The sequence below is a fragment of the Ovis canadensis genome, chromosome 26 (genome assembly GCF_042477335.2).
Source record: "Ovis canadensis isolate MfBH-ARS-UI-01 breed Bighorn chromosome 26, ARS-UI_OviCan_v2, whole genome shotgun sequence".
Lineage (NCBI taxonomy): Eukaryota > Metazoa > Chordata > Mammalia > Artiodactyla > Bovidae > Ovis > Ovis canadensis.
In genome coordinates this window covers 23105759-23131846 of record NC_091270.1, presented here as the reverse complement: position 1 = coordinate 23131846, position 26088 = coordinate 23105759, and the positions used below count along the sequence as shown (strand labels likewise).

General features: G+C 39.8%; 1 protein-coding gene across 4 annotated transcripts in view; it reads right to left on the bottom strand.

Moving 5' to 3' along the window:
- Window positions 1-873: 873 nt before the first annotated feature.
- WDR17 (WD repeat domain 17) overlaps window positions 874-26088 on the bottom strand; it is a 64902-nt gene continuing 39687 nt past the window's right edge. For 2 of the 4 annotated variants that reach the window (XM_069573116.1, XM_069573115.1), the window contains 18 exons: window positions 25645-25809; window positions 23767-23969; window positions 21821-21970; window positions 21603-21733; window positions 21047-21172; window positions 19421-19576; window positions 18675-18739; window positions 15840-15972; window positions 15300-15391; window positions 13952-14051; window positions 12922-13061; window positions 9574-9685; window positions 6853-6994; window positions 6474-6576; window positions 5534-5635; window positions 4080-4178; window positions 3585-3768; window positions 874-1172 (listed from right to left, as the gene is read on the bottom strand). In XM_069573116.1, coding sequence (XP_069429217.1) covers window positions 1053-1172; window positions 3585-3768; window positions 4080-4178; window positions 5534-5635; window positions 6474-6576; window positions 6853-6994; window positions 9574-9685; window positions 12922-13061; window positions 13952-14051; window positions 15300-15391; window positions 15840-15972; window positions 18675-18739; window positions 19421-19576; window positions 21047-21172; window positions 21603-21733; window positions 21821-21970; window positions 23767-23969; window positions 25645-25809 — 2323 coding nt within the window. In that variant the 3' untranslated portion in view covers window positions 874-1052. Of the gene's footprint in view, window positions 1173-3584; window positions 3769-4079; window positions 4179-5533; window positions 5636-6473; window positions 6577-6852; window positions 6995-9573; window positions 9686-12921; window positions 13062-13951; window positions 14052-15299; window positions 15392-15839; window positions 15973-18674; window positions 18740-19420; window positions 19577-21046; window positions 21173-21602; window positions 21971-23766; window positions 23970-25644; window positions 25810-26088 lie in introns of all 4 variants that reach the window. The other 2 variants (XM_069573113.1, XM_069573114.1) reach the window with 1 other exon arrangement.

The window sequence follows — 26088 nt, the reverse complement described above, 5'->3', positions numbered from 1 at the left end:
ATTTAGTAAAAGAAATTTAAAGAGAGTCCTGATAAAATAGATGACTTCTTGGGAATGAGTTTAGAAAATGTTGAAAATAATCTTTTAAACCATAAAATATAGTCCCTTAGGAAAGACTTTTAGAAACAAGTCTTCTGAAACTCAGCTGGAGAAACATGCAGAAAAAAGAATTAGATTTGGGTAAACAGTACGTTTCTTCTCTTGATTCTGTGTTCAATCTCCTGCAAGAGCATTCATGGTCTAACTTCCAATAAATCATGTTTATTATAATTAGAGTTAATATAAAATGATTAGAGATTGTGAATATTAAATTATCAAAATTAGTATTTATATCTTTTAAAATAAATTTTCACTTCATTTGTTTTTTACCCCTCAATATTTTTCATGCTTATATAACTCATTGCTTTTATAACTGGACATTTAAGTTTCAGGTACAAAACCTGGGAATGTTTTCTTTTTAAAAAAATAAAACTCAAAAGTATTTTGACTGCATATCCATTTATTGATGTTTATTAAATTTATAACTGAAAACTTTGATTAAATCTGAACTGAAACTAGCGGTTTACCGTGCATTTTGTAGAGGACAGTATTGGTGCTTGTTAACCTTGAAGATCAGCTGTATGTACCTTACATTTCAAGACTTGGAGATGTTCGGTCATTCAAATATTCATTAGGTATCCACTGCACGTCAAGCACTATTATAGGTGTTGCACTACTTTATACCTTTCAATGTTTTAACACTAGAATAGTTGGTACCTTTTATGCTTTGGGAAAAGTTTCTATGCTCTTTTATATTTGTCAGTCCTTTATAATTTGAATATTACCTTTCTCCCAAATACGGCTATTCTATTTTATAAAGGAGACAGACACCTATTTTTCCTTGAAATTATATAAATATTTTATTTGTTGAAGTCAATGATTAATATCAGCTGTGAGCCCTCCACCCCCCTCTCCTCCTCCAGACCTTTGGCTTTTGGACAACAGAGGTTAAGGTAATACTAACTCACGAAAGGTCTTAAGAAAAACAATTAAGCATGGAGAAAAACCTTCCATCAAAATGGGTTGAGCCGTATTCCAGTCCCCAGAGGTGAGAATGGGTTCACCTTTGCCCACATGAGAGCATCATTCAAGGAGATGGTGGATTTCCCATCTTCAAGGAAAAATACAGGACCCTGCACAGTGGGAGTCACAAGAAGAGAGGATGAGATTATAAATTTGCAACTTTAAGTTTTAAATTTAATTAAATTTAAAAATTAAAGTTTAAATTTAAAAATTTAAAATTTAAAAATTAAAGTTTAAATTTAAAGTTTAAATGAATTTTAAACTTCCATACACAGAATCACTGTCATCAAAAAACCACTGGTGATATTTAGGCAATGCTGATAGGAAATTTAAAAATAAGAGAAACACTAGATTTTTTGAATTGCCACCAAATAGAGAAACATTTTTAAATGCTCTGGTGTCTTTCAAAATGGAATTTGGCTTTATCATCTGAATTCTTTTAATTACAATAGTACTGTCAACGACAATAGATATTGTTAATCTATTAATTACTACAAAGTTTAACATTTATAAAGGCATACATGCCTAATAATAGACTTCACCCTTTTCATCATACAGCCTACATCAATACAGCTGGTTAAATTATTTAAACCAGAAACTCAACTTGCTCTCCAGAAGATGAAAAATACACTGCTATATACATGTGTATATATAATATAGAGTCATGTCAATTATGTGATTTATAAGCATATCTATAATTTAGTTACATCAGCTATTTTGTATATCAAGCGTAGTTCTGAAGAACTAAATCCCCAAAATCTTTCAATCTGTATCTCCCGGCTCCTAGAAGAAAAAGCATGATTTCAGAAACACAAAAATGGGATAAAAACTTAATTTCTTCATGATGTTCTAAAGTTATCAGGCTTTGGACCCTGATTTCAAATGATTAGGGGCTTCCCTGGCAGCTCAGATGGTAAAGAATCTGCCTGCAATGAGGGAGACCTCAGTTCGACCCATCGGTGGGGAAGATCTGGAAAAGGGGAATGGCAACCCACGCCAGGGTTCTTTGCCTGGTGAATTCCATGGACAGATGAGCCTGGCAGGCTACAGTCCATGGGGTTGCAAAGAGTCAGACATGACCGAGCCACTAACACTTGAAGTGATAAGAGCGTGTTGTTAGCAAATTATTTTCAGATATTCAAAAATCCATGTATATGCAGTAGACAGCTTCCTATTCACAGGTACTTGAAATTTCAGTTTTAACCAGGACACATTAATTTTCTGCAGGAACAAAAATATCCCAGGTGAGGAGAACTCCCCCTGAATTAGTCATTTGTGCCTGAGTGTATGTCAGGTAATTAGTAGATCCTTTCTTAAGGTGGGTTTGGGTGCAGAGAGGTTAGACAGCCTGTGGAGCAGACTTATTGTCTCAGCAGGAGAAAAAGCTCTGAAGAGGAGGAAGAAACAGGAAGTCTGTCAAGTACTAGAAGTGGTGGTACATGCAGGGCAGTTAGTGGCACTGAGGATACAGTCTAAAAGCTGCAAGATGGGTTTTGCTATTAATTATAAATGACTGAATTTACTGCTTTGGTTCTTAATCTCTGAACGTAAGTGCATAGTAAGCACATATCCTATTCTGTGGTTTGGAATATACTGGTGTGTTCTGAAGACTTAGTTTTCAGGGTCAAGTCAAGCTGCAGTTAAGATTTTTCATTGGTAGCAAGACATCTGACTAGTTATCCCCCCAAATACCTTTCTCCACTGATATAGCACATCGGTGTCAGAGATGTAATTAGCTATGTTGCATCAGAGATATAAGAATCCACATAGTGACACGTGATGATGCCTGGGGGATGGCATTCTTTTGGTCCCGTCTGATCTCCAGTAGCACTTCATGGGGATTCAGCTTTGTTTACTTCTTGGGGATACCTACAACTGCTCCTGGCTCTGAAATGATTCTCTATTTTCTGGTGATAATGGCACCCTTGGGCCACACGGGCAGGCCTGGCATTGTTCAGCATCGTTACTTTGCGAACGAGGGGCCATTCCTTGGGAATTAGCCATCCCTCATGATAGAGCCCTGTAATTTTTAATCACTGAGAAGTTCACTAAGTCAATGTAAGAATATGCATAATATGTAGATTTATTATACATCTATCAGTTTTTAATTGCTTTGTGTTTATAAAATACCAGTGGAGACTATTAAGTTACATTTAATCTACTGAGAGAACAATTTGTAACTCTGTTGACTGTTGCTTTGTCTCCCTTATTTAATTTCCCTAAGGAAATTATCTCAATGCAGTTTAAAACATATGTTACTAAGTATACATGCCATTTGTTACTAAGTCTATCTGTTATATGAATTGCTTTTACGATAAAAAGTACAATGACTATGTCTCTGGATTTAAGGAGAGAGAAACCACTTTTATCAAATACAAAAGCTTATTAAGGGCAATATTTTCTCACTAGGCCTCAGGTTTCTTTATAGTTTTATTCAGATTATTTTAAGTTCTCATTTCAAAAAGTAATGAAAAAACAAAAAGGATGGGCATGCATAATTTATGCTTGACATTAGGCTGTACCTGGATTTTCAATCCCGTAAGACAAGAGATGTGAATATCGGAATGACTGGGAAGATTCGACCCAGTCACATAATCTGGTCCAACAATTCCTCTGAGTGGCTCTTCCTTTAGTCTCTTCAGTAAAGCTGCATAAACCAGTCTTTGTGAATCAGAAGGGGGCGTATATGGAGAGTCTTCTGATGATCTGTATTTCCAACAGATATTCCATTTTTATTTTGGTAGAATCACAGGATTGTCAAGGTTTAGATTAAAAACGGTCCCCAATGATAATTTAGTCCTTTGTAAGTGATGGCAAATTAACTTTAGACTTAATTTACAGTAAAAGGAAGGACTGGAAAAAGGCAGGAGTGTTATAAATTATTACTGAGTGTGTGCTAAACAACCCAAGGTTCATTCTCCTGCCAAAATAATGAGACAACACTTTACAAGTCTGTCTACAATATTAAGCAATACATTCTGCATTCAATTTTTACATCAGATTTTATATTCACTCACGGGTTGACAATCTGGGTGCAAGCTCTCCACGCGTCCAGCTCCTCAGAAAGGTGTTCAATTTTTAAAGGCACTGACACTTTCCGCCGTTTTAACAGCTGACTGAAACACGCCAGAAAGAAATTAACATCTGACATCCATGATGAAGACAGCAAAAAGGCAAATGAATTCTAAACAATGGCAATTTTAGATATACACTATTGTTCACATATCTATGTGTGTATGTAAAGACATGTGTGTGCGCACGTGTGTGGGTCTGCGTGTGTAACTCTATGGTAAGTCAAACATAATCAGTAAATGCTGGATGACAGGATGAGCAATGCTGAGTAACACTCAGAAATTCCCTTATATCTTAATATTGTTGAAAGTTGCTTTCCATTTATGGTTATGCTGCTGGCATAGATTTTTCCTCGAGTGCCCTGACATCAGAGATTCTTCCGACAGCTCCAGGCGCAGGCCCACAGTAACAGAGCCCTCCACCTCGACGAGAGGGGTAAGTCGGGAAGGGGAGCGCTCTGTTTCTCTCAGAACCCTGTGCCCACAGGAAGGAAACTCAGAATAACTGCTTCACCACAGACTCTCAGCATCTTTAGGAGTCACCTGCTCTAGAGATGGTATTTTTGGGGACAAGGCACTGAGTTTTATTTCTGAGTATGACACGTTTTATGCACGAGGGTTGAGTTCAGCAAGCTGTCCTGAAAACACAGGAGTTTGGCAGGTAGGTCATATCTGAATATAAAATATGAAATAGGGAATACCTGCCACTGACCAACCTCTTTACTTTGCATTTTTCTACTGTGGAGGTGGGCAAGCTTGAAACACACAGTTTCTCATCTTTTAAAAGCAGATTACACAGTCCTGGCCAGTGGTCTGCAGGCACACACCATGAAGGAAGACTTCCTTCCAGAATCAGAAGCTCCTGCCCGCTGTGGTCTCCATCCAGTCACCCTCACCTCCCCTTCCCACTTCAAATGCAGGCAGAGGGCAAGAAGCTAGCTGGTAACTCTGGGTCACTCAGGCAGGAGGAAGGAAGCCAAGGATGTCAGAGTTGAAAGAAGGGAAGAATCCAGATCCTTGATGGAATCTGCCCAGATGGTAAATAATCTGCCTGCAATGCAGGAGGATCCAGCTTTGATCCCTGGGTCAGGAAGGTCCCCTGGAGAAGGGAATGGCAACCCACTCCAGTGTTCTTGCCTGGAGAATCCCATGCACAGAGGAGCCTGATGGGCTACAATCCATGGGGTTGCAAAGAGCTGGACATAACTGAGTGACTAATACTTCCCCTCCCTGTTAATTTGTATCACTTACTGCTGCTTTATGATGAAGCACATGCTTAGTTAATAAATGGACATGTGCAAAATTAATTTGTTGCCTCTACAATGCACTTTAGGTGCTAACCGTCTCAGGGAAAGGCACTCACTTCTCTAATGTCTTAATCAGAGAGAAACTGCTTTTACCTCGTGTACTCATACAGTGCTGGAACGATGCTGTGATACTGCCTTCTGATAGCCAGTAACGCGCCAACGTACCCACATAATATCAGCAACTCATTTCGAGCTCTAGAAGAGAATATATTTATTTTTTAAAAATTCTATAATCTGAGGTACAGAACATTGCTGTTATATAGTTATTGAACTTGTGTCTCATTAAAAATTTTCTAAATGTAAAGATGTTTCATTCATTCATCAGTTAACTCCTATTCAGACATGTACCGAATAATACAAATTGTATTTTAAAATAAAAGTCTTTAAATAATCCTGAACTCTTGCCACCTTGTTTTCCTCTCTCCCCTGTCGGTCCCTGCGACTCCTGCCAAAGTGCCACAGGCTGCTGCACCGGTTTTCCCATGTGGCACTGCAACAAAAACAGCCTAAAGCCTTGCTAAGAAATATACGCGGTTCTCAGGACTTTAGCTACAGGGGTAATAATGTCCTTAAATGATACCTGAATTCAAGGACAGTGTCTATTTTTTTACTTTCTAGCACTTTCACTTCTTTGCCCAACCTAGGATGCTTTCTGTACATGGATTTTTAAGAGCTTTGACCACTACACAGACCACTGGGGACATGTGGTCCAAAATGACCCCAAAGTTCTGAAGCAGTTCTGTTTGAACCAGGTGTGTCTGTGTGTGTCTTTGTGTACAGACAGACACACACAGACACACACACACACACACACACACACACACACACACATGGTATTAGGAAATGGGGCCAGTAAGACTTATCTTAGGTTTCAAAGTGACCTCTCTATTTTTACTTAAGGATAAAACAAAATGTAATTTTTCTACATGTGCACCTATCTGTCCAAGAGATCTTATTTCTTCATCTGAACACAATACAGCCATTTGAAACATTGCATAAGTTTGGTTACATATTTTGCGGAAAAAGTACTCACTCAGTACATGTATGCAAGACCAGTTTTTCAGTACGAATATAACTCAGCAGGTCAAGAACGGGGTAAATGGTGTCCAAAGTCCAATCTGAACTACTGATGTGTTCTGGCAAAATAAAACCAGAGTCTCTAAATAAAAGGATTAAAACTTGTTCATTCAAATTTTAACTTGTGTAATTGATTCTTTTCTGGTCAATGCTATCTACCTCTTTATTTTCTAGATCCCAGTCAGGTCCTGCTACCAAACCATTAGCAATCTCTTTCTTTTTTAAATTCAGGATGGCTAGAACTTTATTTTTAAGCCTTTTAAAAAAAATTAATACAAGTGAAAATACCAAATAAAAGAGTAGATTTTAAATTATACTACCAACTAAATACATACCTTTGATGAAGTCAATGCCAATAGGAAGGGCTTTTTCAGGTTCTTGACTTAGCAAGTAATACTTTATAGTTTCAAATATTTTGCCATCGGCATGGGCTGTCTCAGCTAACTGCATACATTCTTCTACTGTGGGTAGCTTGCACTAGAAAAGAATTGGTTTGATGACAATGCTACTAATATTTATAGGAATAAAAGCAATAGTAATAATATAAGTGCTAAATATTTTCAATATACCTGGTATGTTTCTCTAATTAAAGCTGCTGAAAATACATGTAAATGAAGTAATCTGTACTGGGAGCATACATTTATGTTAATATCTTTCAGATCTAAAAACAATAAATAAATATGATATTATCTAATGAGTCAATACTTTTAAACACACAATAAAAAAGGTGAAAGAAAACTGTCCTGATTGTGATTAACGGGATTAGTACCCACAAATGTCATTTAGCAGGAATGCTAAAATTAATTATTTTAGAACAAATATACTCACCAGTGTCAAAAATTACATTCAAGGTAGAAAACACAATAGGTAATGCTTATGTGTCCTCTACATGGTAACTAACTTTCACTTGACCTTGAGACACAGCAACTTTATTTTGAATAGGAAGGCAAAAAAAGGACAAGCTCTTTATAGCTTTCTTTTTTAGCTTTGACATTCTGAAATGCCATGAAGTGGAGATTTGAGCCTATGAAATTATATTACTGTAAAATGAAAAGCAACGTTTTTTTCAAATAATTTTTCTGTTAAAACTGAGAATCTACTCCTCCTTCATGGAAGTTCTGCTTCCAAATCATGGGTGGGGATTAATTTAGCTTTTATGTAAACTTCTGAAATGCTCACGATTTTTGAAGCACAGGTGTTAAGAGTGTGTTGATTTGCTCCTAAGCGAGGCTACATAGCTTACTGCCCCGTCTCACTAATCTCTGCAAACACTGTGATGCAGCTTCTGCTGCAGAAACATCTGTGTCGGACGGAAGGGGATGTGGTTCGTCCACAAGGTCAACTGTCTCCTTTGAGACCTGTCACTCTTATCCTTCTCTTTGTTTAATATCCCCTCAAGTTACTAAGATTGTGTATTTATTAATGCGTTCATTCAATAGTTTCACATTTTTTCTGTTTAAAAAATATTGATTTGTCTGTGCCAGGTCTCAGCTGTGGCTGTGGGATCTAGTGCCCTGGCCAGGGATCAAGCCCGGTCCTCCTGTATTGGGAGCACGGAGTCTTGGCCACTGGCTCACCAGGGAAGTCCCAAATGGAATATTTTAGACCCCTCAACCTCTCAAAAAATGTACAAACTAAATTACAAGTGCTCGTGTGTGCGTGACATTTCATCTAACGTTCCCCATCTGCATTCCCTGAAAGCCAGTCATTTGCTGAGCAACTACTCTATGACAGAAACTGTGCCTGGTTAGACAGAAAAACCGTTTCTTCACTTTGATACGTGCTCTGAGAGTAGAGGGAGCTAAAGAATGGTCCCCACTGAAATTTCATTCTGACACAGAATATGGTAAGAGCAGGTGGGTCGTTCCTGTGATTCTTGCCTACCTTAAAACTCTCAAAGCTGTATAACTTAATATTTAAACACGATTTTTAGAGGAGCTGCTTGGTGGCCTAGTGGGTTCCAGGCGTGTACTACTGTGGCCCTGGGTTCAATCCCTGGTTGGGGAACTGAGATCCCCCAAGCTGTGCGTTGTGGCCACGGCCACACACACACACACACACACACACGGATTTTTAGTCTTGCAAAATTCTCCACCGAGTTATTAATGAAGTCTGATCCAAGAGTCCAATCATACCCTTTTGGAATGTATGATAAAAACAGCAGGTGAACACTGTTGTAAAACTATGTACATGGATGATTTTCAAAATGAAAATCCCATGGTGTGTACATGGTGTAATAATCTGCTTTTTATTTTACTGTTCTACAGCCATCCACCAATAAAAACAAAACTTCATCATTTTTAAACAGATTAACAGCACTGACACATAGAAATGTACCATAATTAACACAATCTCCTTATTGCTGAATATTTTGATCACTTTTGTATGTAATCTTGATAGATTCCTGTATTCTGTAACGGAGACTTTATAAAAAGCACTTTAGAATAAGCATGCAAATTTCATTATACTTTAGTAATTCAAGATCCTATTTTTTAAAAGTCAGCATGCCTGTGTGCATGCTAAGTCGCTTCAGCTGTTTCCCACTCTCTACGACTCTATGGACCGTACTCCGCCAGGCTTCTCTGTCCATGGGATTCTCTGGGCGTGGGCACCTTATGACGCAAAGGGCTTGCGATGGGCAGTTACATGCGTTGATATTCTCACTTCAACATTAAACAATTATGGCAAGTTCCTTACCTGCTCTGAGTTCACTTTCTTTATAAATTGGGAACAGTATGCCCTGCTTTTCAGGGTTTTGTGAAACTTGAGTCAATAGCCAACAGATGTGAAAATTTAGAACAGCTCCCAAAATACAGTAGAAATTCAATCAATGTTTTTGTTAGTTATAATTTTTGTTGTCTTTATAAGAGGATCATGATAGGATCATGTTTGTTTCTCTGCAAGAATTTCTATTTGACCAAACCTAAAACTAATGAAATCACAGCACGACATTCCAAATGGGAACGATGTGTACACGGAAGCCTGGTGGGCTGCCGTCTCTGGGGTCGCACAGAGTCGGACACGACTGAAGCGACTCAGCAGCGGCAGCAGCATACCTTCTGGTGGAGATCGCTTATCTCTTCAGTGCACCCGGGGCAGAAAGCACAGAGCTTTACTAACTGTAGTTCACTGTCAGGAGTCATGAGGAGAAGGTCAGCTGCCAAATCCCTATTCACATGACAAAAGGGGAAATGTCAAGGAGGAAAAAACTGAGAAACATTTTAGAACTCTTTCAAAGGAAGGAGAATCTCCCGTGCCTTTCTATTTACATAAAGAGTACTGATTCCCTACTTAATTATGAAATTCCTGTCAATGTAGATTACAGAAACCAAAGGGCATGCAGGAAAACTAGGCAATACCTGTATCCGACGGATGGAAAGCTAAAAAGAAAATACATTTGAATGTCATGAATCTGTGATGAAAGCCAAGAAAAGGCGAACTTTAACCAATAAGTGTAAAAGCAAAAAAAGAAGTGTTCTTGGTTTATAAAAGCATATTCTCTTAAGATAATGCAGCTATCTTAATTACTGTGTTTCAAATTTGTGGAGCTCTACTAATAGCCACGAGGATTATACACTTCACCTGGAGATAAGCCTGCTCCATGTATTTCAGCGTATGTACTTGATCCTGGTTTCTGGTTCACATACCTATGGCTGCATAAAGGAAGGGCTCTTGAAGGGAGTTAAGAAGAAACAAGTTTGCTTTCTATTAAAAGCATCCTCTATGGCTCAGCAGTAAAGACTGCCCGCAATGCAGGAGCCACAAGAGACGTGGGTTCAGTCCCTGGGTCGGGAAGATCCCCTGGAGGAGGGCATGGCAGCCCACTCCAGTATTCTTGTCTGGAGAATCCCATGGACAGAGGAACCTGGTGGGCTACAGGCCATGGGGTTGCAAAGAGTCAGACACGGCTGAACTAAGCATGCACACAACACAGGATATATACTCAGTTCAAAGATCTTTAATCCTCTTCAAAATTTAATATCTACTTATCGTTCGCTCCTTTTTCAGGTTTTAGAAAGAAGTAATCACATTTTATTTTAATGAGATGCTGACTTCTAGCATACAGTCAGTCACCTTTGTGGGTAAGTTGTCTGAGTTAGACCTCACACTTCCGGTTGGGTTTGAGGCAGTAGGGAACTGGGTCCCCTGGAGGCAGGTCAGTGTTAAAATACATTCACATCTGATGCTGACGGTGGGGCACCACTCAGTTCTTCGGGGGGAGGGAGCTCTTACATCACTGTGAGATAAGGGTCAATTTTAGAGTAACTCTAAGATTATCGATTCACTCTGAAGCCCTCAGACCCAACAGGAAAGGAGACTGGGAGGCTCTGTTCTCTTTCTGACTTAGTTGTAGTTAGCTGAATGTCTGTGTTCCCCCAAAAGCCCTAAGTTGATGTCTAACCCTCAATGTGATGGTATTAGGAGGTAGAGTCTTTGGGAGGGTGCAGTGCAGAGCCCCGAGGAAAGGGGTCAGTGCCCTGATAAAGGAGGCCACAGGGAGCTTCCTAACCTTTTTCTCCCTGTGAGCACAGCAAAAACAGCTAGTAAGAACCAGGAAGCTTGCTCTTATCAGACACCAAATCTGCCAGTTTATCTTGAACTTCTCTCTCTCCAGAACCGTGAATAATACATTTCTCTTGTTTATAGGCCACCCAGTCTGTGGTATTTTACACTAAGATAGTAGCTAAGAGTACAAACTATAAAGCCAATTTATGTAACTTTTAGTTTTGGCCATAAAATTTACTGAGACCAATGAGTCTCGGTAAAATTATGTACTGTTGAGCATCCAGTGAATTGCATATGCAGGGACAGCAGTGTCCTTAGCTGTGGTCGTCACCATCATCGTCCTCTGTACTGTTCAGCAGTGGCGTCTGCATCATCTGCTGTTCAGACTGGGGGTGTGCGTGCAGGCAGTGCGGAGAAGTGAAGTCCTGACGAGCAAGCTTATTTAAAATTTCTCAAGGTTCTAAGTATTTTGAGGAAAGAGAAGACAGCAGTCTAAAATCATCTTTATTCAACAAGCCCCTGTGGAGGGACAGGACCGTCTCCGTCATCCACAGTGAAGCATGGTCCACCCTAGGGAGCAGGCTCTGAGACACAAGGAAGAACAGCTCTGAGCTCCAGCCTCCCCGGGTCTTTCCCAGGTCTAACTCTGAAGAGCAGAGCTCCCCAACCTCCGGGATCTAACGCCTGGTGATCTGAGGTGGAGCTGATGTAATAATAATAGAAATAAAGTGCATCATGAATGTAGTATGCTTTAATCATCCCCAAACCATCTCCCCACTTCCGGTGTGTGGAAAAATTATCTTCCACGAAACTGGTCCCTGGTGCCAAAAGTCTGGAGACTGTTGTCTTAAAGCATCACCCAAATTGGTTCCAAGTGTATAGTCATACCATCTTTGTTATTACTCTCCACTAGAAAAGAGACTTTATTTTCTAAACCTCTAACCAATACACAAGTCCAGCCAGAATGAGTGTAGATATGCAGAATTTACAACGCGGGAATGTGCGGTCCTGATAATCTTAGAAAGTGCATGCTCTATTGTTTCGTGATGCTTTGTGTGCTTGAAATATCACAAATTAGAACTGGTTTACTTCAGAATAAGTGATAGTAGATTTCATTATATGCTCACAGTAGTTCTTACTATTAATTCACGTTCATAGCACCATTTCCTTCACAATCTTATCTTTTATTTCCACTTGGGTCTCCTGCATTGTAGGCAGATGTTTTACCATCTGAGCCACCAGGGAAGTCTTTTATTTACAAAGGAGACATTTAAAAATGCAATATTATTAAATATCACATTTAAAAATATTGCATTTTTAAAATATCACATGCAACTTTTTAAAAAATGCATTTTATGACTATGAAACTATTCTTTAACTTCAGAAATGCTCACCATGTACATATATATATATATATAATAGAATATTACTGAGACATAAAAAGGAGTGAAATCAGGTCATTTGTGATGATGTGGTTGGATCTAGTCTGTCATACACAGTGAAGTAAGTTAGAAAGGGAAAAACAAACGTCACATATTTTAACACATATATATGGAATGTAGAAAAGTGATACAGATGAACCAAAGACAGAGAGGAAGGACCTGGGGACACAGCAGGGGAAGGAAAGCGGGGGACTCACTGGAAGAGCAGCACTGAGGCATACACCCACCACGCATGAGCAGACAGCGAGTGGGAGGCCGCTCTGTCACACAGGGAGCTCAGCTTGGGCTCTGTGACCACCTAGAGGGGTGGCGGGATGGGGCTGGGTGGGAGGGGGTCCAAGATGGAGAGGATGTATGCATACATGTAGCCGATTCACTTCCCTGCACAGCAGAAACTATTAAAAACATAATATTGTAGCGCAATCACACTCCCCATTAGAAAAGAAAAGCGCTCACCACGCTGGGGTCATCATGCACTTCCTCGCCAGTAACTCCAGGGCACAGTGGGTTGCGGGTGCAGCGGGCTCCCCCAGCACGGTGCCCACACACACAGCCAGCTCCAGCTCGTTTCCACGGATCAGGTACGCCATAGCCAGCTTGCTCAATGAGAAGATAACGCCTTCAGTTTCACAGGTGATCGGCAGGATCATTACTCCCCGCCAAGCTCACAAAGTAGATCAAGCTGTATTAACCTAGAGCCGATTATTCTTATAAGATGGTGAGTGTAGTATTTCTATAATGTACTTGTCCCTTCTCCAGGGGATCTTCCCAACCCAGGGACTGAACCCAGGTCCCCCAAATTGCAGGCAGATTCTTTACCATCTGAGCCACAGGGTACTTAGGCAAGGGCAACTACAATTTTCAATTTTCAGGTGGGAAAGCTGATAAAGGGACATAGAGTAATTTTTATAATTTAAGAGTTTCGAACCTTTGCCCACATTTTTGGAATTAATTAACAATGGTCTGTCTGCAATAGCCTCAACAGGTCCTTCGGGCCATCAGAAAAAGTAAACTCTTAGAGTCTTCCTCAATAGTGTACAGTGATTATCAATTATCCCTTACGGTCAATATATCTAAGGATACATGCAAAATAGAACCAATATCTTTACTTAATGGTTTTCCCATGACATTAGTGGATTGAATGAAAAATAATTTAAAAACATAACTTGTGAAGAACATACTAAAGTGTTTATAAAAATAACTGCTTTCGAAAGTCAGATATTCTGAATTCCGGGCAGTGATTTTTCCCTTTACATTACTGCTTCTCATATATGATAAAAAGAGTAAGACTGTCACAAATATGTATCTTGTGATAAAAATTTAAAAATAGGTGAATAAAAGATTTCATAATCTGCAGAGTTAACCTGTGTTTACTGAGTACGGAATCGCTCAGGCTCAGAAAGCATATAAAACCAGATCTTACACAGAAAGTCACCGTATCTTTCCCCCTCAAACATCAAGACACATGAGCCACCTTAAAATGTACCTCAATATTGTCCACAGCCAGGTGGCAACAGGCGGCTAGAACTGCTCGGCCATCCTGAAAATACCATTCTGCCAGCTCTCTGCAGGCTTCCTGCAGGAGTCTAGGAAGAAGCATACATATTCAATGGAAACACAAGGACTCCATCATAAAAGTGAATGGATGCTCTTTTATAATAAGCTGATTAAGGGATCAAACAAGATTTAATTGTATATCCTTGGTTTAGGTATAGAGATTGATTTGGGGGTAAAAATCAGGAAAGCAGTCTTTCTTAGCAGATGAGCTGACGAACCACCTCCCTCTCCTAATTTTTCCTCTTTTCAGAAAAGCCTAATTTCAAGAATTTTCTATCCTACACTGAATAATTTATGCCTCAGCTATAGGGGCAATTAACATGAAAAGCATTATAGGTTGAAGATTTATGTGAAGATGGGAATACGGGTAGTGTATGTTGCTAACAGATCATTAAACGCCAAGTTTAGAAATGGCAGGGGATAGCAGCCAAGGACCAAGAAGGAATATGTCACTCTTAATACGCTTAACATTTTGTGGTCATTTTTCACTTGATAAGTGTCCTAAAAGTTAAATATCCTATTTTCTGGATCAATGATAGGAGCAAAGAGGAGACACAAAGAAAGGCAGATTATTAGATTTGAAAATGGTCGAAAGGCTGGAGAATCCTAATTTCTATTCCTTTTAAAAACATAAGTATTTTATTTATTTTTTTTAGATTAAAAAAAAAAAGCTTACTGGATTACAGTTGATTTATACTGTTGTGTAGTTTCTTCTGTATAGCAAAGCACATACACACACCCACTCCTCCTTAGATTCTTTTCCCGTATAGGTCATTACAGAGTACTGAGTAAAGTTCCCTTGCTGTACAGTGGGTCCTATCAGTTATGTTTTATATATACTAGTGTGTATGTGTCAAGAGGCCCGGATGTTATTCTAGATGCCAACACCAGAGTGTGAATGATGTCAGGGAGATGCTATCCACACTGAGTCTATGGTGAAACATTCACAAATAGCATTTATTTTCACTGCCTCTCCTCCCCAGCAGGTTTGATCAGATTTTCAAGGATTTAGGTGCTTTATATGCAATTACTGTACTGAAATGCAGTTTGCTTTTCTGGAAGCTATGTTAAGATGTGTGCAGGCTGGGTCTACGTGCCTGACTTTTCCCTCTCATCCAGGGGCAGATGCTGCGATGAAACGCGATTGCGGTGAGAAATACAGTTGAGGACACAGGACAGCCAAGCGCTCTGTGTACAAGGAAGGATGACCTCAAAAGCCCCTAAAGGGAAACCAGCCACAAAAAATATTGACTCCAAGCAAAGGATGAGTCGCTCACTCATTAAAGTCTTCCTTGTAGATATCATCAGAAAAAGAAGGTCCTTTGGGTGTCGAAACATGGAAGGTCTGCATATTTCCCTCACAAGCAGCCTGGAATTTAATGCAATCTTTGGTTAATCTTTGGCTGTTGATAATAGACCAACTTCAGAAAATTATTTTGAACAAAGTATATTCAAACCATGTTTGAAATTCGTACTACAATTTGGAGATACCCTTAGAATTTGGAAAACAAGCAAACAAGCCCATAAATTACACTGTATCAACACGAAGCATCAAGTCTACTTGAAAGAGTTGATCAAATGTACACAGTGTTCAGCAAAATAGACCAGACCAGAATTCAGAGATGCTTCTGTTTAAAGACCTAAAAGGAACTCAGTGTGATCAGAGCAAAGGCAGGGTGATGGAAATGGCCAGGAAAGGCCAGGATACGGGCAGAGGCCAAGGCACCTAAGACTTTATCAATCACGTGAACACGACCACCCCCTCCCAAACTTGCCCCCACAAAGCTGTGCAGCCCATGTAGATTACGTGTTTTTACCTGTGCAACAAGCAGAGCTTCTTTAAGCTGACCTCTTGACATAAAAAAATGGACTAATTTTTTCACATCACCGATGGCTATGCAGTATGGAATGACGTCATCCTTATCTTCCTGGATTAACTGATCAGCTCTCCTAATAAAGTAACAACGTTTTTTACGAAATACTCATTTCAAGGTTCTCAGCTGGACTCAGATTTTCTGAAATGCTGAAAATATCTAAAATTTGATCAGCATTCACAAAGACTTAGCTTTATAATCACATCATTATTAGAGGATAAAAGTTTTCTGAAACAATACTATAGGCACTTGTTTCTTCCATAAAATATTGCAGATTTTCCTACTTTAAAGGCACTGAACAGGTCTTAAATCAATATAGCTTATCTAGTAAAGTGAGGAATATATCTTTCTGAAAATAAGTTGTTACCTAGATATGTATGATGGAACATCTACTCTCAACTGGATTAATGTCTACTTTATTAAAGACAGAGAATTTTAAATGTTTTCATGGCACCGTAATGAATGGACAAACTCTAAATGCAAGCAGGCTAAAATCATTAAAAAGGATAATTCAAGAACACAGATATTGATAGTAAAATGCAAAACATTGTTAGTGGCCAAAGCAGGGTAGTTCAAAGAAAAATAATGTTCCAGATATTTGGGGGGGAAGGGGACCTGAGTTTGGAGATTATGGAGGATATACACGTATCTGTCTGTCTCTTTCTTTCTGTATCCATCACTGTCTGTCTGTTTCTCTTTTCCTGTTTTTGGTCCCACTTTCTCAACGACCAACCTCATTAGCCCCACTCTTAATGTTTAACCTTAGTTTTGTTGAAAACTAATCTGGCGTATTTAATCTATGCTGGCATTTGCATTAAACTACATTTCAATTGCCAACCTCTGGGCGGGTGCAGCAGACACTTCACACGGTCTGCCTTCCCTGGTGGCTCAGATGGTAAAGAATCTACCTGCAATGCAGGAGACCTGGGTTCAATCCCAGAGTTGGCAAGATCCCCTGGAGAAGGAAACAGCAACCCACTCCAGTATTCCTGCCTGGAGAATTCCATGGACAGAGGAGCCTGGTGGGCTACAGCCACAGGTTTGCAGAGTCGGAAATGACTGAGCAACTAAGAGATCACTGTTAACAGTCTCCAGTTCTAGGGTTTTTCCCAACAAGGCTTTCACCATCTGACTCTGACTTCCCTGTGACAGCTGTTAAGAAACAACACTCTCTTCCTGGACATTTATAAGTTGGACTGAGAGACTGCCTTTCAATCTCTGCAAATGGTTGAATCCATAAAACATAAACCTGGAAGCTGAAGGGTGATGATTTTTTGGCCACCATGTGAACTAAGGAGCAGAGAAAAAAATAGGCGGGTTGGAACAAAATTGTTCTGTGACATAAATATCCTCCGCTAACTTGACTTTATTAAGGTCTCAGTGGGAGCAAGGACTTTACAATTGTTCAGTGAGGGTACATGAACTGAGAATCACTCAGGATTCTTAGAGCTTAGGATAAGGAGCCTGCAGTCTGAGGGCTGGAGCCAGCCTATTGCTTCACTTATTTGGGGAGAGTAGTTGCTGGAAACGGTCCCCTTTCCCTTGGTTAATGTGTTAATCCCCCTGGATTTCATGCTTAGTCTCTGATTGATTTTATTGGTGCATGTGAATCACAGCTGAATTTTTTCTAAACCATGAAACAAAAACCAAATGCTTCATTTTTAATGCCAGAAACAAGGTAATTACTCACTAAACAGTACTCGTCAGTAACTGGCACGTAGTGAGGACTAAATATTTGTGGAATGAATGAATAGGATAGAGAATAGTCTTATGTTATGGGTTGGAATGCGTCCCCCTCACCGCCACCAAAAGATCCGTGGAAGCCCTAACCCAGGTGCGTGCTTGAGTCTCTTCAGTCGTGTCCGATTCTTTGCAACCCTATGGACTGTAGCCGACCAGGCTCCTCTGTCCATGGCATTTCCCAGGCAAGAATACTGGAGTGGGTTGCCATGCCCTCCTCCAAGGGATCTTCCTGACCCAGGGATAGAATATGTGTCTACTGCATTGCAGGCTGATTCTTTAAAGTGAATGTGACTTTATTTGGAAACTGGGGTCTTCACTGAAATAGTTAATTAAGATAGGGTTATACCAGATTAGGGCAAACTCTAAATCTGATATGACCGGTAAAAGGGGGGAATGTGGACTCAGAGACACATGGGGGATAATGCGTGTGAAGATAAGGAGGCCGCCGAAGTGCCAAGGGCTGTAACCACCAGAAGCCAGAGGAGAAGAGTGGACCTGATTCCTTCTCGAAACCTCCAAGAGAAAGCAACCCTGCCGACAGCTTGATAGCGGATTTCTAGCCTTCAGAACCTCCAGAATCGGGAGAGAACACATTTCTGTGGTTTGAAACACTCTGTGGTCCTTTGTTATGGCAGCTCTAGTAAACCAATACACCTCAGAAAAAACTCTCATTTTCTGCATTCCATTCAAGGACATCCAGGTAACCTTGTTTAGTGGTAAAACATCTTTACCATCAGCACTACTTGACATCCATACATTTCAACTGCAATACATTAAGCAGTGAGCATGTCGACTGATCCATCCCTTCCTCTATCAACATGGGGAAACCACTGTTCTTATCAGACATCAGGTCAAATACAAAAATGCCAAAATGACTTATAACTGATTCATTTATTGTATCAGGAGATACAAAATTCAGTTATCATTTAAAACAACAAAAAAGTCAAAAATCCCAAGGCTACTAGCATATGGACATGTTGTTTTCATTTTAACAAAATGTTAGATGTCCATCTGGGCACAGACAGTCCGCCTCACCTCTGCATCAGCTTCTTCCAGTATTTCACAGACACGCTTGGAGCAACTGACAAGGCTTTGTCCCACTAGAATGGGAGAAGAGCAGAAACAGACCCATTTGGAGTGTGTAGTCTAACACTTAACAGACATTTATTTTAAATGAACTCAAATCTATAATGTAAGTTTTTAAGCTGAATACACTCAGGAAAGCTGCTCTCAGATGGCAGGACAGGAGCCATGCCTCTGCTTGGCTCTATTTCAGTCACCATCCACCTCTAGAAGGCAACCCACGTTCTCAATTTTAATAGGATGGATCCATCCTAACCTTTCTGGAGAAATCTGTTTTGCTAATTCTGTGCTCCCTAAAGATTGGGACGTGCCAGAGGAGCACTCTTCAGCAGCTGACCCTCAGAGAAGACGCTTCTCTGGGCCAGCGTGTCCATGGGGTTTCCCCAGCAAGAATACTGGACTGGGCTGCCATTTTTTTCTCCAGGGCTTGCTTAGAAAAGCACCCGTGTTAGGCTCCATCCCTGGAGCTCCTGATCCTGTCGTCTGGGTGGAAATGCATATCTAATGATGCATCTATTGATAACAACGCTGACACCACTCCCCGGGATCTCCCTGCAATAGCTCCCGCTCTGAGGCACACCCCTGACATCAGGTGAGCAGAGGACCAACCAGACCTGAAGAAAGAGAAGCTTGAAATTGAGTATTTAACTAACAATACTGTGTTAAACTCTCTTGATTTTGTTTTAACAGCCAATTACCTCTCCAAGTTCAACCATCAGCTCACAGTATCTCTGAACCTGTCCCAGCCGCAAGTGTATCTGGGCAGCTTCCTTCAGTCTTTCCTCTTTGGTAGGGACACCAATACCACCACCAAACTTGGACATCTTCACTGTGGTGAGTTCTTGGGCTTCAGACTGGGTACGAAGAAAATGAAATTTCCTGAATTTTGTTACACAAGAGCTAGTGATAATTATAAAAGCATAATGTGGATACACACTATAAACATACAGAGCTGGAAATTAAATATTTTTTAAAAACCACTGCTTTTTGTCTAAAAAGTATAACACTTCTTTAAACGTAATATTTTGTTATGGTAGAGAGTGGGGTTCAGATGTGGCTGGTGCTGGTGGGAAGAGGCTGAATCCAATTTTTCTTAAAACTCACCAGAAATCCAGAGGTCAAAAGGTAGTGAGTGATAAAATAGTATACGACTGGTGGAAAAAATATATATAAAGGATTTTAATAAAAACCTAAAAATTACTGGCTCACTCTCGTTGGCTTCTATAGTACCAAAGGTAACTGTTATAGTCATTAGGTGCTTGTAATCAAAGCAGAGACATTACTTTGCCAACAAAGGTCCATCTAGTCAAGGCTATGGTTTTTCCAGTAGTCATGTATGGACGTGAGAGCTGGACATAAAGAAAGCTGAGCACTGAAGAACTGATGCTTTTGAACTGCGGTGTTGGAGAAGACTCATGAGTCCCTTGGACTACAAGGAGATCTAACCAATCCATCCTAAAGGAGATCAGTCCTGGGTGTTCATTGGAAGGACTGATGTTGAAGCTGATACTCCAATACTTTGGCCACCTGATGGGAAGAGCTGACTCACTGGAAAAGACCCTGATGCTGGGAAACACGGAAGGTGGGAGGAGAAGGGGACGAGAGGATGAGATGGTTGGATGGCATCACTGACTCAACGGACATGGGTTTAAGTAAACTCCAGGAGTTGGTGATGGACAGGGAGGCCTGGTGTGCTGCAGTCCATGGGGTCGCAAAGAGTCAGACATGACTGAGCAACTGAACTGAACTGACTGAATCAAAGAAGTACTTCTTTATGGAAATGACTGTTTGTTATACCATCAAATCCACACCCCTGGCACGATGCTCCCCATGGTCTAACAGTTAAGTCAACCACTGATACTTCAAATATAAAAGCTTTTTCTTCTTTCTCATCCCAGGACTGGTATGCTATTGGCACTGCCTATCACTTCATGTACAAGGTGTTCTGAAATCCATTAAAGGGTAAGATATGATCATTTTAAACAAAACATATCCCAGAAGACAGCCTAGCAGGCCTCTGAGACAAAAATCACACACATGATCATCCGGTAATAGGGTAAAGGTAAAGCATTTCAAGGATCTTCCAAGTGACGTTTGAAGAATTTCCTAAGATTCAATCTGTGGAAATCATGACTGCCTTAGTCTTGTTACCAAATAATTCATACTATCGTGATCAATTTTTATTGAAGATTTGTCTCTTCAGTGTTCATTTATTTTAGCTTCTTCAATCTAATTATATACATTAAAATAATTTTCATATTTTAATGACAAAAAGGCAAAAGTAATTTTTGTTTTAGCACAGCACAATTGCATATGCTACTTACCGTCCTGAATTTAATCAGATGCTTCAAGTGCATTATTCCTTTGCAGTAGTTCTGAGGAAGTAAGCTATCATCTTGCCCTTTTATCACTGCAACTAAGTTCCATAAATTGTCACTGCCACCTGGAGGCTAAAAAGTTGATACAGGACACCCAAAGACATAACATGAAGTAAAAACTTCAGAGCATTTTGCATCTTTAAAAATATAATGCAGCCATATAAAACTTGAGAAATTAACAAAACAATATTTTCCTTATCGTTGATTTTTTTTTAAAGAAATTTGTGTCTCTTTATTTTTATTTGTGTTTTTGACCACACACCAAGCGGCATGCAGGGTCTTAGTTCCCTGAGTAGGGAACGAAGCCAGACCCCTGTATTGGGACATGCAGTCTTAATCACTGGACCACCAGGGAGATTCCTACCTTACTTACAGTTTCTGGTTTCCATTTGCTTTCTTACACTGGGACAACACATGTAAACGTGAATTTCAGGACAAAAAGTCGTCATGACTCTTTTTGGCTAAAGGGGAAATTTTCACATTTAATCCCTACAATACTTACAGATAAACATTCTGAAAACCATCTGAGTCTTTTCACACGAAGGTTTCCACTTAGTTTCTCTATCTCCTGTCTGATATCTCTTGACACTTTGCCACAGAGCAGACGGGGCGCGCCCGGCTCTATGGCAGAATCTGGAGAAGGGACACAACCTAATAAGGAAAGAGCGCTTATCAAACCGTATTTAGAAAGAAGGTCTAATACGTGCAGAGTTTCAACACCTGTGTTCCCGATGATTTCTTCCCAGGATCTGTCTGCCAGAATATTTATTTGTAAAGGAGTGATTAATGGTGTTAATGACCAGAGTCTCACTGTAGAGTCCCGGGAGCACGAGGCCATTGTGAAGGGGCGGCGCGGGTGGCATGTTAAACCTGGTGGAAGAAATAAAGCCATTTACTAAAGGAAGCGCTGACAAATTTTTATTTATATGTACCTCCTAAGTGTGAGAAGTGTTAGTCGCTCAGTTGTATCTGCCTCTTTGTGACCCCCGTGGACAGTAGCCTGCCAGGCTCCCCTGTCCGTGGGATCCTTCAGGCAAGAAGACTGGAGTGCGTTAGTTAGGGTTAGCTTCCTTCAATTATCATTTTTCATTCGTAATTCAACTACTTAACCCCACCCATGTTTGGGTGCTACAAATGAGAGCAAAGTGATGTGCAAAAGATAAGAAATTTGATTTTCCATTCCCAACTCATTTATACTACAAAACTTTGTACTATATTAAAAAATAAAACACTGCCCTAAATATCTAAGAATACAGGTAAAGGAACGGCTCAGTTCAGTTCAGTTCAGTCGCTCAGTCGTGTCCGACTCTTTGCAACCCCATGAATCGCAGCACGCCAGGCCTCCCTGTCCATCACCAACTCCCGGAGTTCACTCAAACTCACGTCCATCGAGTCAGTGATGCCATCCAACCATCTCATGCTCTGTCATCCCCTTCTCCTCCTGCCCCCAATCCCTCCCAGCATCAGGGTCTTTTCCAATGAGTCAACTCTTCGCATGAGGTGGCCAAAGTACTGGAGCTTCAGCTTTAGCATCAGTCCTTCCAAAGAAATCCCAGAGCTCATCTCCTTTAGAATGGACTGGTTGGATCTCCGTGCAGTCCAAGGGACTCTCAAGAGTCTTCTCTAACACCACAGTTCAAAAGCATCAATTCTTCGGCACTGAGCTTTCTTCACAGTCCAACTCTCACATCCATACATGACTACTGGAAAAACCATAGCCTTGACTAGATGGACCTTTGTTGGCACAAGGCTAAGTAATGTCTCTGCTTTTGAATATGCTGTCTAGGTTGGTCATAACTTTCCTTCCAAGGAGTAAGCGTCTTTTAATTTCATGGCTGCAATTACCATCTGCAGTGATTTGGAGCCCAGAAAAATAAAGTCTGACACTGTTTCCACTCTTTCCCCATCTATTTCCCATGAAGTGATGGAACCGGATGCGATGATCTTCGTTTCCTGAATGTTGAGCTTTAAGCCAACCTTTTCACTCTCCTCTTTCACTTTTATCAAGAGGCTTTTTAGTTCCTCTTCACTTTCTGCCATATGGGTGGTGTTATCTGCATATCTGAGTTTATTGATATTTCTCCCGGCAATCTTGATTCCAGCTTGTGCTTCTTCCAGCCCAGCGTTTCTCATGATGTACTCTGCGTGTAAGTTAAATAAGCAGGGTGACCAGACCACCTGACCTGCCTCTAGAGAAACCTATATGCAGGTCAGGAAGCAACAGTTAGAACTAGACATGCCACAACAGACTGGTTCCAAATAGGAAAAGGAGTACGTCAAGGAATGGCTAGATAAGTCATAACTAAGTTATGACTGATTTCCTGTTTTACAACTTAATGTTGGGGTGATGGAAAGTGAGAAAAACCCAAGCCTCACAGGTGAATATGTGCAAGGGTGTGTGTGTGGGGGGGTGTGTGCTTCTCTGCAGAGACAGAGACACCACAGTGCTAACAACAGCTATCTTCTAATCTTTTCTGGGGGTGTTTTCTATTTTCTTCTGGGCATTCTGCTATTGAAATAGTAAACTTCTTGAATGCATACTTTCTAATAATGTAAGTCATTTCAAAATGAAACACTGTTAAGATTTCTTCAAAAATACTGTATTCCTCAGAAACTCAAAAATCATTAATACAGCAAAGTTTAGAAGTACATGAAAAACACTTTACCATATACATCTGCACCGTGATCACACACAGTATCCAAACATATTCCTTCTCGTGTGTCCCACACTTTTATAGTATAGTCCCAGCTGCCAGATATTAGCAGGTATGGGATCTCAGTATTCCACATCAGTCCCCTCACGGGTGCCGTGTGTCCACTAAGAATATTTATGCACGCATCTTGAGTGTAATCCCAGATTCGAACAGAACTGAAAACAGAATATTACACATAAATACCATTCAACTTGTAATTTATCTAAAGGGTCAATATATTTTTAATAGAGCACATATTGTTAGTGATTATTTCTTAGCATACTGAAAAAGCAGTTTATGTTTCAAGATATGCTGATTCTCCACAGCAGAAAGAATGAATAATTAGTTGGGTTACAGCCAGGCTATTACAATATTTCTTCTTTACTTCTGCTGGTCATTTGCTACTGATACTACATATATGACTTCACAATTTATGTTTGGAAAAATTGCTTTCTTAAATTATCCAGAGCAGATAAAGCTGAAGAAAAAATATGACAAACAACAATGTATACAATCATTTAAATGACTCAGACTATTTGTATCATGAAAATATATCATATATGATGACGGATATTATTTGAAAAATCAATTCCTATCTATGCTTCTTAAAAAAAGACTTTATTGGAGGATAATGACTTTACAATGCTGTGTTAGTTTCCGCTGTACAACAAAGTGAACCAGCTATATGTATATACACCCTCCCTCTTTGGCCTCCCAGGCCCCCATTCCACCCCTCTAGGTCACTACAGAGCTCTATGCTTTTATCAGCACAGTAAACAGTTCATGTTTATGTCAGTAAAATAAGTTTCTTAGCCTGTGGAATCACTCTCAGATCAAGTACAAAATTTAAATACAAATGGATTCATACTATTACTGGAGTTTAGTGAGTGTAGAATACAAATACTATTAAAGTAAAATTTTAACTCAAAATCAATTTAAGACCTCCAGATGCCAACTCTGGTTGGATAACTCATAATCATCTTTTAGTTACAGATTTATATCAACCTGCAAATATCAAAATATCAATACTCCAAAGGTTATATTACAGCATTAGAAGATACATCACTTTTTTATTTAAGGCATATATCTCTTTCCGCTTTATATTAAAAAAAACTTTTCTTCTCTTTTATACTAGGACAGGATAATGTGGCTACTATTACAACTTTTACTAGCACAAAGTAAGACTTTTCTTACCTAAATTTATCTCCTATTCAAAGAGCCCAAACTATGCAAACACATCTGGATATAAAATACAGACAAGATTTCAGAAACTTTCACAAACCCAGAAAAAAATGTTAAATCATTCTCATTTCTAAAATATCTTCTCTTCACACTAACACATATAATCATCTTTTATTTCATTCTTAATGAAAACAGAGTACACCTGTTTTCCGTATTAGATATGAGAACATTATTAAAAATAAACTCTTCTCTATATTTTACAAAGATTTACTGTTTCAGACGTTTTCCCCAACAGACCCTTCTACAATTTTCGTTTCTGTTAACTCTGTTCTTAGCAAGATATAAACAAGCACCTACAGCAAGCACAGTAACCTCCTCCAGGGGATTTTCCCAACCCAGGAATGACCCCAGGTCTCTAGCACTGCAGAAGATTCTTTACCGTCTGAGCCATCAGGGAAGCCCAAATAAGGACACAGAAAGCATGAATATGACATTAAGCAAGGAAAAATTTTTACATGTGTGCAGTTAGATACTTGTTAACTGTCTACTTATTAAGTACATGTTTAGAATAGTTCCACATACAAGTTGGATAATATAAATAAGCACATTTCTAGAAAATTGCAAGCTTATGAGTTTCAGGACTAGAAACAAGAATCCAAAAGTACATACCCGTCATCAGAGCCGCTGCAGAGAGTCCCCTCCCTCAGAGGTGACCATCGCACATGGAACACTTTCTCCGTGTGCCCGCTGAACACCTTCAGTGGCTGATCCGAGCTGGTGGCCACATAATAGACACGGACATTTTTGTCTTCACAGCCCGTGGCTATCATGTCTCTGAAACATCATCAATGGCCCATTAAAAAAATGAAAGGGTTGATAATACCTGGTACTGACAGTTTTTAAATGTACACTGTGCTAATTTCTAAAACCAGAATGCTCTGCTCCCTTCATGAAGTTACACTACAAACTGATGTAAGCAAAGACATCATTTATAGAAACTGCTCTACTGCAGTTAGTTTCTCAAGCTTCCCTTTTAATCAGGTAAATTCTTTATTTTCCTCAGATGAGAGATAATGGTATATTTACTTCTCTACGTTTGTTTTTTCAAGATGC